This window comes from Leuciscus leuciscus, assembly GCF_965113295.1.
Source record: "Leuciscus leuciscus genome assembly, chromosome: 21".
NCBI classification, from domain to species: Eukaryota; Metazoa; Chordata; class Actinopteri; order Cypriniformes; family Leuciscidae; genus Leuciscus; species Leuciscus leuciscus.
Window position 1 is genome coordinate 23,997,980 of NC_138745.1, and position 17,885 is coordinate 24,015,864.

Below are 17,885 nucleotides of genomic sequence, written 5' to 3' on the forward strand. Positions count from 1 at the left end.
AGTAAGGCATGAAAAGAATCAGGGGCCTCATTTATAAAATGCACATAAGATCAGATCTGATCCCAAGTCAAAAATGAGGAACAAATTGAAATTTATTAAAGGGATAGTTCACCCAAAAATGAGCACTCTGTCGTCATTTACTCACTCTCTTATGGTGTCAAACCTGTATGACTTTCTTTCTTCCTTCTATGGAACAAGATATTTAGAAAAATGCGTGTTTTTATTTTTTATTATTATTTATTTGTCCATACAATGTATTGTCACTGACTTTCATTTTAAGGACAAAAACAGTTCATTCTTCAAAATATCGAAAGAAAGTAATACAGGTTTGGAATGACGAGAGGGTGAGTAAATGATGTCTGAATTTCCATTTTTCGGTGAACAATACTTTTAAAAGCAGAAACTGATGTGAAAATGTTCTTACACGAACAGCAAGTGAAAAGCAGCTGTACAAGCTATTTTTGTGCTCATGCACTGGTATGCCAGTGCACGCTGACATGATTTCATAATGACTTTCAGTGATGCAAGTGCGATGAGTGAATAAATGAATGAAATGAGTAACCACTTGTATATGCTATCTTAATATTTAATATTTAATATCAATATTCAATATCAATCCACATTCTGGCCGTACTATACATAATGTATATATTTCAGATATCTTATTAAAATCTTATTTTATGTCTTTAACATAAATAACATAAAAAAAATCAACATAAATAAAATAAATAAATAACTGCAACAATTCTACATTTATAAAAAGGCAATACTTAGGGTTTAAATGACAGGGAATTATTTAATTAAATTATTTAGAATGAAACATAATAAATGGCAAAAGCTGGGGCTTGAGAGTAGTAAAAAAATAAGTCCTATTTATTTAGAATTGAATCATGCATACAGAAATTCTCCAATAGCAGTACACTCTTTGGGAACAAGTAAACCTCTTTTCAGAATTAAGGTTTAATGAGAACATGGCCTTAAAAATAATGTGCATGTAAATGTGATGAATTATTTAATCTAAAATTAATAATAAAAATGTATCACTGACAGGATAATGAATTGAATATGTAGATACACAGTATGGGCAGAAAACTAGGATGTAGAAAGGTGGACCTAATAAACCAAGTTTGATTAATTACTTCTTTCATATGCACTCATTCATGTTCATAAAATAAAAAAATGATTAATAGAGCATTAATCATTAATAATGGATAATAGTGTATACAAATGTATAAATATTTGGGAAGATGATTACATGCATGTCTTTATAAATGGGACACCAGGCCTCTTTTCAAATGTAGTGAAGTTACAGCATATGGACACAGGATGGCAGTATGACTCAGTAAGACAATGAGAAGTTTTGCATATGTTTGTGATTGCCTTCAATGTGTTGGTGCACATGAATGTCATGTGACAATCCAGTTATGCATTCATATATTTCCGGCATACAATACATATTAGAAATGAAAGAATGGCAAAACAACACACTATGTACACCAAGAAGTATGTAAAGTGTGTAAAGCATGTAAATTAATATGAAGTGTACATAAAATAGCCTGAAGCTCAGCTGTGATCGGCAAGGGTAAGGCAGCACACATTTATCAGGCTAAAGTGGCAGTAGCTGCATGTTAGCAATCTCCTGCATAGGTGACCGCGCTCTTATCAAGTTTCTAGGGCAGATATTTGATCCCTCACCCTCCTTTGGCCCCTCAACCAAACTCTTGCCAGTCACTAGCCCAACTATTTCACTCACAGATTACATAAGCCAGTCAGAGTTCCATTTAGTCTTATTCATGCGTGGGATACTTACGAAGCTTCGGGAGACAGCAAGTCGGTTTTGGCGTCTCCCTATCACAGTTCCACTCAGACTGCGAGCAATACGGCGCAGGTGATCTGCATCATACTGGTCTTCCTCTCCTGACCGCAGCTCTTGATGGGCCACTGACAGGGACTACAGACAACAAAGAGTTACTGCAGCAAAAAAGAAAGTCTGGATGAAACCAGACACAACACCCAAACAAAATCAACACGTGCTAACAGATTGTGTGCTGTATGAAAAACAGACTCTGATGTGGAGAGAAACAAAAACAAAGCAAAGAGACCGAAATCCTTCATTAAAGAAGCAGCAGCAAATAATAAACACACAAAATAAGTAAATGAAACCTAGATTATTTACACTAATGTTGGGTAGCATCTAATGTAGCCCACATACTACACGATTTTAGCCCTTCATTTTTGCACTTATCGCAAGTTGAAATCTGAAATCTGAAATCTGAAGCAAATGGGGAAATGTTCCGATGCGTATGCCAGAGCACATTAAATATCTAGACCTGTCAACAATCTAAGCCCTGCAGTGTTTTGATTGGAACTGACATCAGTGACCAGAGATAGTTTTGTAGTTAAAAAAGAACAGGTTGTCCAAATAAAGGAAAAATGAACAGTAATTTCAAAAATATTATAATGTATGGACGGTAGGAGGATGGGAAAGAGAATACCCATAATTTGAAAAATTAATATTGGTCAGAGTTTAGCAATTAGATCTTCAGACACCTCATTTCTTACCATGTTTGTGTATCCAGTAGGGCTGCTACAACCTGGTGGTCCATAAGCGGTTCTCTCGAGCTCAGCCGTGGGGGTTCGAGAACGTCCAACTCCGGTGAGTAGCTTTCGTGCAGCAGGAGATACTGTGCGAGAAAATCAAGGCAGAGTCAGTGGTTAAAGTTACCACAGCTGTACAACCTTTTGACGATTGCTTCTAAAATCTCTGTGAAGTGGGACACTGCCCACTTTATTTGGACCAACTTGCTCCTCAGGATCACAACCTTTAAGTATGATTAATTATTAGTTTTGTGTTTTATATTGTGTAGGTCTCCGGCTTACTCGCGTTATTACTGTCTTACTGAAATAGTTCTGCTAATAAGCTTTGGACCAACTATTACAGTACCTAAAATTGTGTCCATTAATCCAGATTGTCCTTTGTTGTTACTTTGAGTAATGATAAAGGATGGAGCCAGATTTGTTTTACAAATTTTAATGTTACATCAGTCATTCACTGGAACATAGGTGAGTTGGCTGTGTATATATATAGGCCTCCTCTCGTACTGATTAGATAGGCAATTTGATCGTGTTCCTCCCGAACTTTGTTAATAAAACATCATTAAAAAGACTGGACTTCGCCCACCAAAAAAAAACACCAAGACAATCTAAGACATTCATTTACCTTGTCTCCCAACAGCAGGTGAGCTGGTACCACACAGGGCTCGGCCAGGACCCGGGCCAGCCTGGAGACTAGCCTGGTAGAGTGAGTCCAATTCAGAGAGTTCCTGGTCCTCTGCCGCTGTGGGTTCCAGCTCCATGCTTTGGAAGTTTGAGTGCTTAGAGATGTTCTTCTTCCTGGTGCTAATGGGACTGTGAGGAGCAAGGTGTCTTCCAGGTGAGTGTTGATAGAGAGCGGTTCCTGTCCGCTGGTTCTGGTCAGGTGGTGTGTCGTAGGGGGTGACGACAGCATCAGGGCGGTCTAGGCTCCAAGAGGACCAATGACGGGCAGCAACAGGAGGGGTCAGTTTGGTGCATGGCTGGGAAGATGCAGACAGGGGCTGCCATATGGGGGCTCGTCGGGGCATTGCCCCCTTCTCCTCAACAGGGGCAGGTGGTGGACTGGTGGCCCTGCTGGATTGGGGTATCCGGTCTAGACAATCTGCAGTGCCCTGCCACAAAGGAGGATTTGGAGATTGAGAGAACGAAGCTTGAGGGTGCTGACAGCTGGAGATCTCTTCGTCCTCACCCAAAACACCCCAGAAGTCAAGGGGCAAAGAAGGTAGAGATATGGCCAGGTGCTTGCGAATGGGCATGATCCGAATGCCTGATGCTTGGAGAACATCTGATAACCTGATGCCACCCCATTCCTCCTTATTCTGGGTTGACCAACTGCTACGTTCATCTGGCTCTTGGGGTTGCGCCTGAGAAGAGGCAGGCCGAGGGTTGAGCGATGGGTGGCTAGAGGACTGAGATGGGGAGTTTGTACAAGAGGAGGGTGATTTCATGTGTTGAGGAGAGGGTGGGCCAAGCACAGAAAACTGATTGGTCTCCCAGACCTCTTCCTGATTGTCTGTCAACAATACTTGGTCCGGGCCAGGGTGTTCACTGCAGAGGAAAGAAGAGTGAGAGAAGGATACTGGTAAGACACTGGCTGAACATTTTTTAATAATTAGCATGGTTATTATGTGAAATCAGTAGTCATGTTCAACATTATCACTCAATTAATGTCACTAATTAAATTATTGGCACAATTCATTTCATTAATGGCATTAAATTAATTAATTTTTTAAAATAATTTAAGGAATTTATTTAAATTAACCATGTTTAATGTTACATTTTGTACTTAAAACATTAAGGGTTGAAATTACTTATTACCAGTGTTGTCATTGTTTACTAAAACTATTTAAAATGGTTTTCTTATTTGAAATAAAGTTAATCAAATAAATTACATGAAAAACTAGCTGCCAAGGCAACAAGTTTAAGTTAGAGTTTGAGCAATAATAAATTACTAAAAACTGAAATAAAAATATTTAAAAAAGACAAAAACTGCTGAAAAATATAAAAGTATATAAATAATACTAAGGTAACACTGATTAACACTTTTATATTATTTGAGATGAAATGGTTGTTTTTGTCAGTAAATCACCGTATGCACAGTAAATCAATTATGTTGAAGGACATAACTTTGTACCCCTTGATTTCCTTGTGCATAAAATGTGCACTGTGCATGTGCTAAAAGGTTTAACTTTTTATAGATACAGTCAAACATAAAATTCACATATACATCTGATATATATTTTATACTACTAGGAGTATGCACTATGTATTCAGTCACAGAGGCAAACAAAACATAAAATAAGAACCCCTGAGTTCTAACGGGTCTTCTATAAGAACAATTGGTGTTAGGAATATTTGTAAAATTGAACCTTGAAGTGAAAAACAAAGCAATACTCATTCATTCAAATCAAAATATTCATTTATGTCAATGTTCATTCCTACCTGAAAATGGCTTTGTTGCATGAAACCCATTCTAATACATTTTCTAACTAAAAAAATCACGATGCTGCCAAGGACCAAATTCAAGGAGACCTGTGTCCTTCACACCAGTATTCATGAGCCACTTCTCATAGAATGCATACACACACACAGTCCCCATGTGCTTTCCACAGCTGACGCACTACGCGACCTTGACATCATTTTCATAGTCGTCATATAAACCAGAGTTACAACAGCCATAAATACGCCCAAAAGATCCCCAGAAGTGGAGAGCGCGGGAATGAGAGTTGGCTTTGCTCCAGAAGGGAAACCTGCTCGCTTTCTCCATTCACCTCTAATAAAGCAGAGCAAAGCATCCATCAGAATACCATCAGTCCTCCTTCATCTCCACTGGCCCTCAGCGACCCACCGATGACCCGTGTGATAGATTCATTTTCAGATAAATCTTTATCTTATACCAGTAAAACGCCTTTGAAATATCTAAACACACAATTCTCAGGATTTTTAATCCGTTTAAGCAGTTGCCTTCTTTAGTACAGATGTACTGGGATCCCTGAATCTGACACTGTTGACATTCATTCGTGTCTCACAGTCTAATATATTAGTAAGACAAGCCTGCTTTTGAAGCTGGCTATGACAGTCTTAAGAATGCAAGCCTAGACATCCCTTTTATCCCTTAGATTTTTTTTTTTTTTTTTTTACTTACTCCCAAGGCTCCATTAATAAGGCAAATACCCCTTCATTAGCATTAAACCAGAAATGTGTTTTTAACTTAATTATTTGTATTTATAAATAGACCATTATTATAATTACTCAGATGCAACCTTAAAAATATCAGTACCATGGGAGAATTTTTTTCCCAAGTAGCTTAATCTCAAATTTAAATATTTGGAGAAACTACAGAATCTTATTTTAAAACAATATTACATTTTTTAAGGTTGGTTTGATTATGAGAGACGGGACTGAAAAAGTAAAGACTGTTTAATTGCTGTTGAGAAACAATATGAGTAAAGTACAATGTATATAATATTGTAATAAACATTGTAATAAATATAAAGCAAAAATAAAATTAAATAATAAAATTAAATAAAATAACAGTGCTGCCTGGAACCTGCTTACAGCCAGTACCCCCTAGGATACACCTGGTTGGGAATCGCTTGTTTAGAAATTGAGAAAAGCGGTACTACTGTAGGTGGTGTTCCTGGTGGCTGCTGCATGCCCTAGAGTGGTTATAGAGCCAACTGAACTGGGAGAAGTTCGATACAGAGGTAAACATCCCTGATTAATGTGCTAGCGGGCTCATTTACTGTAAATACTTCCTCAAGCACTACATTGGGTAATTACCCAAGGGGCTTTGGCCAGGTCAGGCCATACATCACATCAACGCCTTTAATCAATGGAGGGGAAAGAGAAAGCAGGGAACAAGAAAAAACAAATACAGTAAAACAACCGCATTCCATGGGACACACTGCAGCAGAGACCGTTGCATTGTTCTGGGAGGCTACTTTATTAGTAAAGTGGCATGCCATGTGCATGTTATATTGGTGGTTATTTATTCGCTAATTTGTGTTTGCCAATAACTCAGCCGACTGCCTTCTGCTTCTAGGCTAATACTTGAGCTTATCAGGAATCTTTAACATCCGTCCTGATCTGTACATGTAAGTGTGATTTTGAATAAAAAAATAACCTCTGAAAGCTCCAGCACTTTGTGAGAGTGAAATATCAACTGGCATTCAGACAAACTGATCAGTTAGATTATGCCTGCAAGTTAGATGTTTAAAGATAACACTGCATCACAATGACAGACATAAAACAGAAATACAAAGAGATAACACACAGCCTCATCACCACTTAACAAAACTCCAACACACTGTAATTGTAATTTATCCTAATTTAAAAAAAGCATAGACAAGGATTTGGCTTTCAGACCAAAATATTTTACTTCGGTATGATACCAGCTTTGGCACCTCAGTATCAATTCTACCATACAAACAGATGTTAGGTAGACTATTATTGTATTTTATATGACAGATTTGCATGTAACTGGAATATTTACTAATAACTCAAATATACATGAAATCTGGCAGATAAGGCCCATTTGTCATGGAATTAATTAACAACTAATTAAAATATTTCATAACTTATGAAAGGTGCATCTCAGCATATAGTTTCCAAATGAATTATTACTGTTTTAAATAATTCTTAGTGAATTAAAATATTCCAGTACATAAAGGTAATATATCATAATTGAGCAAAATTAAAGTTAACATTTGCTCAAATGGATCGGAAATACAAATATGAATATTGACCAAGGAATCCACGTAAAATTTCTTAATTTAAAGTGCACCCATTTCTCCTCAGTCTTGCATGAATTTTAAGATGACCTCGGCAACACAGTGGGTATTATTATACTAACGATATTATAATATATTATTATAATAATTGATTTATAAATCTCATAATCAATACATTTCATTTTGATTCTCAAATCATGCACCAATGCTTTTTTACACCCTTATACAGCAACTCTGCTTTCACGTTTCAAGTCACATAAATGATGTTTGTATGCTGGTATTGTAAAATTTAAAAACAAAATTTTGTACCGCGGTGCTGATTTTGTATCGTTATACCGCACAACCCTAATAGACCCAGAGATCTGGGAGAGTACTGATCTGAACAAGCGGATAAGCTGGACACACAGGGTGACAGTACAGGTACCTGGTGGGCCCCTGTGGGCGGCTGGGCTCCTGCTGCTGCTCTTGCTCTTGCTGCATGCGCTGCTGTAGGCCCCGCGCTCTCCTCATGCATTTTTGCAGCTTGGCGTCAGCAGCCATAGTCCTGCTATGAGTGTTAGCACTGCCCTCATGCATGGAAAATCTTAGTTTAGCTATAATGCAAAAGAACAACAAAAAGGGAAAGGAAAGAAGAGCAGAAGAAAAGAAAATGCAGAAAAGAAAGAGGTGAGTTATGAGGGGCCGGCATGCGGACCATTTCTTTGTTATAGAAAAGACAACGTAGTGAAATTGAAAGAAATAGGACAGGGTGATGGTGGGATATATTCCACCTTTCACCCCAGAGTGAGGTCTAGGCTGTGTTCAATAGGCAAAGCTTTGCACACTAATTCATCAATGTCGTCACACAGTTGACTGCATGTAATGCGTTGATAACAGTAGCTTTCAACAGAAGTGTCATGCCCATTTTAAAAGTAACATTTAAATAATAAAAAAACACTTTTAGCATTCAAATAAAGGTAGCTAAAAAAGGTGTTGTGGCAGAAGTCATGTTCTCAAATTTATTTTTCATTTTTAAATGTATTTATTATTTTCTCAATTTTAGTTTTTCTTTTTTTTTCCTCTAATATTTTATATTATTTTACATTTATTTTTATATATTGTTTTACTGTATATTATATATTGATATTATTATTTAATAATTTTATATTACATTTACAAACAACAAAAACAAAAATAATAATAATCATTTTCAGTAGGATACCACGGATTTATCATAATGTCAAAACTTTTTTTCATACAGACAAAATGCATTGTGATTGCTATCTGCCAAGTTCAATTGAACTTTTACTTGGTTAATTAAAACAAAATTTGTATATTATACAACCCAGGTCCTCGCACATTACACAAAAGCTGTCCGCCTATAGCTCCAGAATTACTCGAAAAAAATAGGTGCATGACACTCCTGATTTTCATCATTTCCATTTTAAAACACATTTCCTGCTGTTATGCAGCGTTTTGCTTACTGAACATACCCGTCCATAATGAGTGACATTAACAGAGTTCAGAAAGACCATAATATGGAGAAGCACTGGGCTGCTCTGCTGAACGACAGGAGAGAAACCAACAACTGTGGATGAGCTTTTAAGCCCTCGTTCACAATGTGTACTAAACAACATGTTGAGATTCATCACACCGATTAACTGTTAATTGCCTTCCCCAAAATGAGTTTGCATTAGGAAACAGTTGATTTGGTTGCTCTCCCGTCTGGGGCTGTTATATGGAAAACCGCATGGGAGGTTAGTGTTGCCATGGTTCCCTTGAACCTGTTTCGTTTAAGTCTGGTTTAGCATTAATTCTGCCTATCATAAAAATGCTATTATCAGAACATTTACTGCTGTCAACACCAGCTGCGCCTGAGCTAGCTTTAACTGCCGATGACGTGCATCGCTTTCAATGGGTTGAAAAGGAGCTGACGGCATTCTGGGAGATGAAAAGGGGCAAAGTTTTAGGACGGCACACCACTGAAGACACAGGAAGCAGGAGCGACAGCCAGGACAGACATACGAACGTGGACACACAAAACCAATAATGAATTGCAGGGTTGTGGCAGGTGTTGCTTTCATTTGGCCAGAGGAATAGGAAACTATTCTTTTATATAGTGAAGGCATGACCTTATAGGCTGCCACTGAATCTTAGAGGCCTGTATGCGCTTTGGGCCGAATCAGATCTGTCTCGACGAGACAGTGAAAGTGCTGCTGGGATCTGGAGAGTGGAAATATTTACAAAGGCTGTCTTCCCTTTACATATATTAGTGTTTTGCTGCACACATACAGACATGCACGCACATATACGCACACACCGTGAGCAAAGCGAGACAGAGATGGAGGGTTTGCAGACCTGGATAGTGGTTTGCGAGCGGTATAAATAGATTTGTGGAGAGTTTTGCATGGCTGAAATTGTTCTCTGCTCATTAATCATTCAAGCAAGTATGCCAGCACCTCGGACAAAACCCTTGTTGTTCCAGGTAAGCGAGAGATACAAAGCCACCTTTTTTGTTTTAATTTGAAGAGTGCTGAGAGATTTAGACAGGATTGTGTGGCAGTATCCACACACAACGGCTCAGCAGAATCACAATCCAATCCTTCCAGCAAAGGGGATTTATAGGGGTCGGGAATGTTATGATGGTGAATCCAGAACGGATTTAAGCTCTGTTAGCGTGTGGCTGTGGGTGAGGCCCATTCAAATGGTGATCCAAATGGAGGGCTCACGCACAGAATAAAAAATAATAATAAAAAAAAAGATTAAAATTGTTCCAGCCTCTGTCTGGCACAGATCGGGGCTCTCAAATGGCAAAAGCCAAGCGCATGTCTAGCACAGATCAGGGGCTCTCAAATGGCAAAATCAATAGCACGTCGCTATTAGCGGTATTAACAATCAACAGGCAGAGCCAGATTCCCAGTCATCCAATCAGATTGTGGAAATCTGTGCAAATGGTGACTTCGATCAGGGCACTAAGAAAACAAACATAGGGATGCACCAAATTTTTTATTAAAAAAACAAAATACTAATAGTAACAATTTTAAAATCTGTAAATACAACAAATATAAAAAGATTTTATTTAAAAACAAAATGTATTATTAAAAAAACTATTCTGTTCAATACAGATAAGGTGAATATTATTTTCATGTTATCAATAACTATATTGGTACTATAATATAGTACCAATATAGTGCATCCCTAGAGACCAAAAAAGAAGGATTGGATGACAAATAATATGCCACACACATAAGCGAGTAGACCAGCGCACAGAGAGACAAACAGAAGCAAACACACACACAGGGTGCTGCAGGAAGGAAAGGCAGTGTAAAAATGGTGGGTTTGTGTCGTGTTGCAAGGACAAGAATGTTTTTGGGACGTGCTTTCTTACTAAATGGACTTAGAAAGTGCATATATTGGGTAAGTGCTGGTTACCCGAGCAGATAGCGTAGGATTTGGGCGTAGCAAGCAGAGGCAGGTTAGAATTACTTACACACAGCGTGGTGGGAGAGCGCCAGGGCTGTAGCTGTGTCCCCAGCTTGCTCCAGACGCAGCGACTGCTCTAAGAGAGAGTCAGCCTCCGCCAGGCAGTGCTCAAAACTGCCCCCCTTCCCTGCAATTAACACACCAAGGCCAGGCCTCTGAGAACACGCTCATACACGCACAAACACTGCTCACAGGAGCCCCTGTGTGTTCCCGGGAACACGCTACTCACAACGTTTGCCTGGCTTACCGGCAATGGAGATGTCAACTGACACACAAGTGCACACAGTATAATGACTGCCACCAGCACAACTCAAACACAAGTAGACATGTAAGTACACACACAGTACACACTGACTAGGGAAATCGCTGATTTAAGATAAAAAATGTAGCATTTTAATTGATTAAAAAAGTGTATTGGTGAATTATGGCTCTCATCTACAATATTTATATCATGGTACATGATATTACAGTGATATTTCAATTCTTTTATTATTTAAAGATACTAAGACATTGGATTAGATGTAATTATAAGAGAGTAAAGGGTAAACTTTTACTTCTAAATATCTCTGCTGAGAAAAAAGCTTGAACCGGCCTAAAGTGGTTTGCTGGTCTTAGCTGGTTTAAACTGGTCTAGCTGGTCTCCCAGCAAGGCTATTCTGGAGTTAAACTGATTTAGCTGGTTGGTCAGCCTGATCAGGTAAAAAGTGGGCAAAATCCTCAAGAACCATAAAAACAGACCAGCCAAAACAGGTGTCAAAATGATCAATTAATAAATGTAAAATATCAACCGATAATGAATATGGTACCAATGTATTGTGCAACCTTAGAAACCAGCCTAAAGTAATTTGCTAATCTTAGATCAATTAAACAAATAAATGAACAAATCTCTAATATCAACCGATAATCAATATTGTACCAATATATTGTCCATCACTAGAAACCAGCCAAAAGTGGTTTGCTAATTTTAGCTGGTTTATATGGTCTCCCGGTATACGGCCAAGTTGGTGTTAAATAGGTCTGGTCGTCCTGCATGGAAAATCTGGTGTTAATTTGGTATAGCTGGTCAGCCAGCCTGATTGGGTGAAAAATAGGCAACACCCCAGAACCATCAAAGCTGACCAGCTTTAACAGCTTATTAAGCCATCCAAAATATAAATTAAAAAATCTTTAAGATCAATGCATGACCAATATGGTACCAATATATTGTGCATCCCTAGAAAACCATCTAAACACATCGGTCTAACCGGCTTAGCCAGGCTGGGAGACCAGCTAACCAGTTTAGGCTGGTTTAAGCTGTTTTTTTGCAGAAGGGATTGCTCATAATGCAAAGCTGTGGCTCTGTCAGCTCTCTCTTTAAACACAAATTATATCTCTTTTCATTTGGTTTCTGACTGTTTGGCCCAGTGTGGCATTTACCCTGGTGCTGAAGTTCGTCCAGGTCCATGAACTTGCTGGGTCTGGGGTTGAAGCCCTGCGCTGCTTCTCTCTCCTTCTCCTTCTTCCTCTGGAGCTCCTGCTGCCTGGCCCTGCGAGCAACTTCCTCTTGCAATTCATCCAGCTCGCTGCGCCCCTCTCCTACACACATACAGTACACAAACACATAAATAAATAACAGTAATATTCATGTCCAAAGTTGACATGAACACCTTGTAGCAATAGTGGGTTAATAATGCACAAAGGCAAAGACTGGCGGTGAGACGTGACTTACCTAAACTCAGTGGAGGGCTGCTCCAGGTGGGTGATTTGAGGTCTTGCAGGATGGCACTGCTACTTTTGGACTTGGGCACTGTGCGCCAGGAGGGCCCAGAAGTTACTGGCCTCTTACTGCCACTGTCCCTAAGGCAGAGTGGAGCAGATGTCATGATACTCTGACATCATGAAAGTCAGTCTCAGTGTCTATGTAGTAAATCAGTTTGTGTAGGCCTATACTATGGTTAATATTTGGCTTATTCAATATTTTGTTGCAAATACACAATAAACCAACATTGTGTGAATATTGAAATAATACCATCACATAATTCTATGTCTATTAAGAAAATGTTATGTATTGACATATAGAGTAGGTCTGGGTGATGTTTGCTTACTTCTGCTTATTTAATATTTCATACAATATTTAAAGAAACATTGTGTCAAAATATCAAATATGATGCAGCATGAATTTGAGGTATCATTCTAATATGCTGATTTGGTGCTCAATAAACATTTCGTATTATTATCAATGCAAAAAAAATAAAATAATAATAATTGTGCGGCTTAATATTTTTGTGGAAACCTTGATACATTGTTTTTCCGGATTCTTTGATGAATAGAAATGTTAGAACAGTATTTATTTGAACATAATATATATATCACATTTTTCTTTTCAATATTTATATTTAATATACATACCTGTGAGCACTGGTGCTCTGGTTGTCGCTGAGGGGCATGTCCATGCTGATGGGGCTATTGCTGTTCCGCTCACTGCTTTCGTAGCCACTCTCCATCCTCTGGATCAGCCGAGGCTGCTGTTCTACGCCTCTTAAAGGTGGTGGGATCGGTAGATGTTCCACTCCTGTCTCTGACACGCACCCTGAGCCATCGGTCATGGCTCCAGTCTCTTCTGCTACAATATTTGACCCCCCCGCCGCAGCCCCTGAGACCAGCTCGCTGTGCACCGGTGAAATCGGGTCTTCCGGCAGCGGGGAGGGCCCGAGCGTGGCGTACCCAGGCGGCCGATGCCTTTCCCGGCTGAAGATGCTGTCAATGTTCAGGGCCTCTCTCCTTGGTCTCCAAGTGGGCCGATAGCGCCCTCCGCTGGAGCTGGACTTAGACTCACTGCTGGTGCTCTCGTCTTCCCAGTCCCTCGACCGAGCCCCAGCCTCCGAGCCGCCCACCCCTGAACTAGAGGACGACGAGAGGGGTCTGCTGTGGATCATATTCACAGTCTCTTTATAATCCTGCAGATGGCCAGTAGAAGAGGTTCTTGGCGTACAAAGGGGAGTGGCCTGGTCTTTAAGAACCTCCCCTAAAAAAAACAGACTTGTACAATTATCAAAGTTAGAATATATATATATATATATAAATATATTTGAAAGTTGCATCCAAATTTGACGAGGCACGTGCCTTCTCAGTTGGATTTAGCATGACGATTTGCTGGTGACATTTATATTAGAGCATGTTTGTGTTAAAGTACCTGCAGTGTCCACGCTGTTTTGGGAACCGCTGCTGTCCTGATTACACACCACAGTTCCCTGAGAGTCAGAAGAGAAATAGGAGGCCATGGACTCATGGTGTGATCGAGAGTGCTTGTAGCTGCAGCTGTCTGTGGATGAGTCTGTGCGTGTGTCACTTGAAATTGAGGGCTCCCTCCCTGACGACAATAACAACAACAACAGCAGAGAGGGTATTTAGAAATAGAGAAAGTTAGCTTCAGCTATGCCACTGCGCAAAGGCCAGATCTTAAAGGGATAGTTCACCCAAACATTTTTTATTCTGTAATCATTTACTCATCCTCATCTCATTTTAAACCTTCCACAAAAGAAGAAAATTCAAAGTATGATTGTACTTTTCAATGCAAATGACAACAAATACAGACAAATGAAGCTTTCAGACTTAAATGTAAAAAAGGATGTAAAAGCTCTATACATGTTGTCCATATGATTTGTGCACTATAATCCAAGTCTTCTAAAGCAGTGGTTCTCAGCCAGGGGTCCGGAGATCCCTAGGTGGCCTCAATGGCTTAAAATGTTTTAAAATAAGACAAAACAAGGAATAAAATATGGTAAAACAAGATTCAATTCACCGAATCAGGATTATTTTAAAACACCTATACATAGGAGTAAGCCCAAGTGTGATTTCTAGTCCAGGAAAAGTCATAAAACAGAAGTAAAATAATGGGGGGAAACGTCATGGGGTCTCCGAATATTGTTGTGAATATTACTTTGCAGTCAAAATGGCTGAAAACCACTGTTTTAAAGCCATACTATACCTTTGCGTGAGAGATGGAACAAAATTTAAGTTGTTATTCACTGAAAATCATCCCCTCCATTGAGCTGTAACTCAAGAAACACTGTAACTGCATCACTGAGCAGTGATTTGTGAACCAAAGTGGTTAATCCGTTAACCAGATCAGGCCAATGCATGAATGAATCATGCCGATCAATTTTTGTGAACCTGATTCAATAAAAAGACCTAAAAAGGCATCACTACATCTCTCATGAATGTTCCAAGGACAGTTAAAACAGTCGTCAAGATTTTTAGTGAATAAAGCAAAACAACAACAACAACAGTAATTTCAGTAAAGCGGTCAGAAGAATGTGAAAATAGAGCATATGGACCACTTTTCACAGTACTTTTGACTCCTTTATAAGCTTCAGTAGCCATTCAGTGCAACTGAATGAAAAATTGACCACATTCTTTAAAATTCTTTACACATTCTTACACATACACATTAAACATTCCACATTCTTTATTCCACAGAATAAAGTCATATGGGTTTGGAAGGAATTCATAAAAAAATGTTTAGTGTACATTGCTTTGTTTGATTCTGAGAATTAGACATCATAAGTAGTATTGTTTCTTTTGTTTAACCCTCTACCTCTCCGTCCCGCCTCTCACTTCCTTTTAGCCTCACCGGAGTCTTCGCTGTCATAGCCAGCCTTGCTGCTGTGATGCAGGTCTAACTGCGCTGCCAGCATGTCCTGCGATGACACGGGCGTTCCTCGAGGGTCAGCATACAGCAGCAGGAGTGGCTGGTAGTGGCCCTTTATACATCTCGACACCACATCCTTCCATTTGGGTCCAATCTATGACAGTTTAGTACATCCTGAGTAAACCGCTCCATTCACAATTAGAAACACTAGAATCAGCTGCTCGAGAAACACGTGTCATTACCTCCTTCACATGTGCGTCATCGAAGTACATCCACTTGCGTATCTTGGTCTGGAAGAAGAAGGTGGAGTAATGCTTGCCGTAGTAGCAAACCATGCCCACAAGGTAAAGCTCTGAATGCTTGGCCCGCTCATCCGTCACACGGTAGAACAGCTGGAGGGCAGACACATAAAGAGAGAATTGACCGTGAGGACCAATCAGATTTAGAGTTTGCCATAACTGCAGTGAGGCATTCAATTATTCTAAATATTAACTTGTCAGCAATGGCAGAGCGTGTTTTGAATCATAAGACAATAAAATTAACAGTTAAATGAATATATTTAAAATGTAATTATATTTAGAGTTTGACTTGATGTGAATAATTTCAATGTTTGAGCGACAGTCATGAGAAGGCATCTCTAAACAAGGTTCCATGAAATACAGCATCTAAAAATATTTAAGAATTAGTTCCCTTTCAATTCATGAGTGTACATTTGAATGGAATTGGTTACACACACACAGGATGTTAAATTGGATGTAACTGATGTACTTTGGATTGCAATGACAGGAAGAAATTCACTGAATTGCAATAAAAAGTCATACAACAGATTACTTTCATTAGTTTAAAAATGTGTATATTATATTAAATATAATTACACCTCTTTATAAAAATGGCACAACATGCAACCTTATAAAAATAAACAGTCACATCAAAATGTAAATTTATTGCCTAATATAATGAGTAAATAACATTTTGGGAAATTAAGTGTTCTTATTCAAAATAGGGATAACACATTATTAAATATAATAATATCAATAATAACATCAATTATAATGATGTAATGTGTGTATACATTAATGTTAATCTGTTAAATATAATAATAAAAAACATCATTTTATATATACATATACAAAATAATAAGTAATTTAGACTTTTTGAAAGAAGTCTCTTAAGCTCACCAAGACGGCATTTATTTGCTTTAAACTGTAAAATTATGAAATATGATTACAATTTTTACTATTTTGATATATTTTAAAAGGTAATTTATTCATGTAATGGAAAAGCTGAATTTTAGGCAGCAATTACTCCATTTATTCCATAGTGTCCTTTGTGCTACATTAATAATTTTGACACAGATTCAATACAGAATGGCACACAAATCTGGTATGAAGTACGTGAGAACACTGTTACACTAGTGGGGCTATGGATATATTGAATGTGACAAAGAGTACACTGTGTTTCCTCCTTTTGTCCTGGACTGTGCATAAGAGAAGGGGAGCTGGAAGCTCAAGGTTACTGCGTTAAGGTGGCGACAAATAGGAACAGCAATAGTGTGTTGTCCGTGCATGCATGAGTCTTACATCACCCAACCGCAGGCACGTGCCCAGGCTGTGGATGACGTCTTCAGCTAGATCAGAGTGGTCTGAGTCCCACACCAGGCCGATGCTGATGATCTCCGGGCAGTTCATCAGAACCCGCCGAATCCGCAACATTTCGCCACAGTTACTCTGAAATGAGACAAAAGAGAAGGCATCGTGATTAGGGCTGCACGATATTAAGCAATTTTTTCTGCGATTTATGAATACAAAGAGTTTCACCAGATTACTTGAATAGCCTCATTCTACAATGATTGGGGTTGAAAAAAGAGCTGAAAAATACTTTTTACTATGAAGACTTTAAATGTGAAATCCTTTTACGGCTGAACAATATATATATTTTTTTTTTTTACGTGAACATTTTTGGTGTTCATACTTAGGGTTACACTTTACAAGAACCACCTCAAACCAAAAAGTGAAGAGTTACAAAAAAAAATAAAAAAATTCCGATAGGCCACATTCAAACTGCTTTGACCAATTCCATATGAATTATGGAATGTGCATGTGTGTGAGAGAAAAAAGGTGAAGGAGAGATGAAAGAGCACTTCAAACAGTGCAACACGGTCCAGCAGGGCCTTATGTTCAGCACCCAATGTTCTTGCTGTGCTCTTTGAGTCACCGCCCTCTGCCGAGCGCTTTGGCAGCAGTATACGGAAACAGGCATGGAGAAAGGCTCTGGCGACGAGCACCACTGCCAGCCTGACCTCTTCCTTTAACGTACAAAAACCTATCCGAGCACTGCCTTTGTGGAGCCGTCAGCGGGGCGGCACCAGGCTGGCACCAGACCTGGGCAGGAAGGGATTAGACAAAGAGCCCAGTTCTCAGAACCGTCCTCTCTCTTTCTCTCCGCCTCAGTCGCTCCATCACGGA

The 17,885-nt window shown here is 39.0% G+C and overlaps 1 protein-coding gene and 1 long non-coding RNA gene across 9 annotated transcripts in view; one reads left to right on the forward strand and one right to left on the reverse strand.

Moving 5' to 3' along the window:
- LOC309485128 overlaps positions 1–17,885 on the forward strand; it is a 300,702-nt gene that overhangs the window by 195,844 nt on the left and 86,973 nt on the right. The gene's annotated exons all lie outside the window — the stretch shown is intronic.
- usp54b (ubiquitin specific peptidase 54b) overlaps positions 1–17,885 on the reverse strand; it is a 103,841-nt gene that overhangs the window by 3,408 nt on the left and 82,548 nt on the right. For 7 of the 8 annotated variants that reach the window (XM_082151740.1, XM_082151739.1, XM_082151738.1 and 4 more), the window contains 12 exons: positions 17,001–17,147; positions 15,663–15,812; positions 15,403–15,574; positions 13,963–14,139; positions 13,179–13,794; positions 12,499–12,626; positions 12,207–12,365; positions 10,798–10,917; positions 7,753–7,921; positions 3,221–4,143; positions 2,563–2,684; positions 1,811–1,951 (listed from right to left, as the gene is read on the reverse strand). In XM_082151740.1, the coding sequence (XP_082007866.1) occupies positions 1,811–1,951; positions 2,563–2,684; positions 3,221–4,143; positions 7,753–7,921; positions 10,798–10,917; positions 12,207–12,365; positions 12,499–12,626; positions 13,179–13,794; positions 13,963–14,139; positions 15,403–15,574; positions 15,663–15,812; positions 17,001–17,147 (3,024 nt within the window). The remainder of the gene's footprint in view (positions 1–1,810; positions 1,952–2,562; positions 2,685–3,220; positions 4,144–7,752; positions 7,922–10,797; positions 10,918–12,206; positions 12,366–12,498; positions 12,627–13,178; positions 13,795–13,962; positions 14,140–15,402; positions 15,575–15,662; positions 15,813–17,000; positions 17,148–17,885) is intronic. The other variant, XM_082151741.1, reaches the window with a different exon arrangement.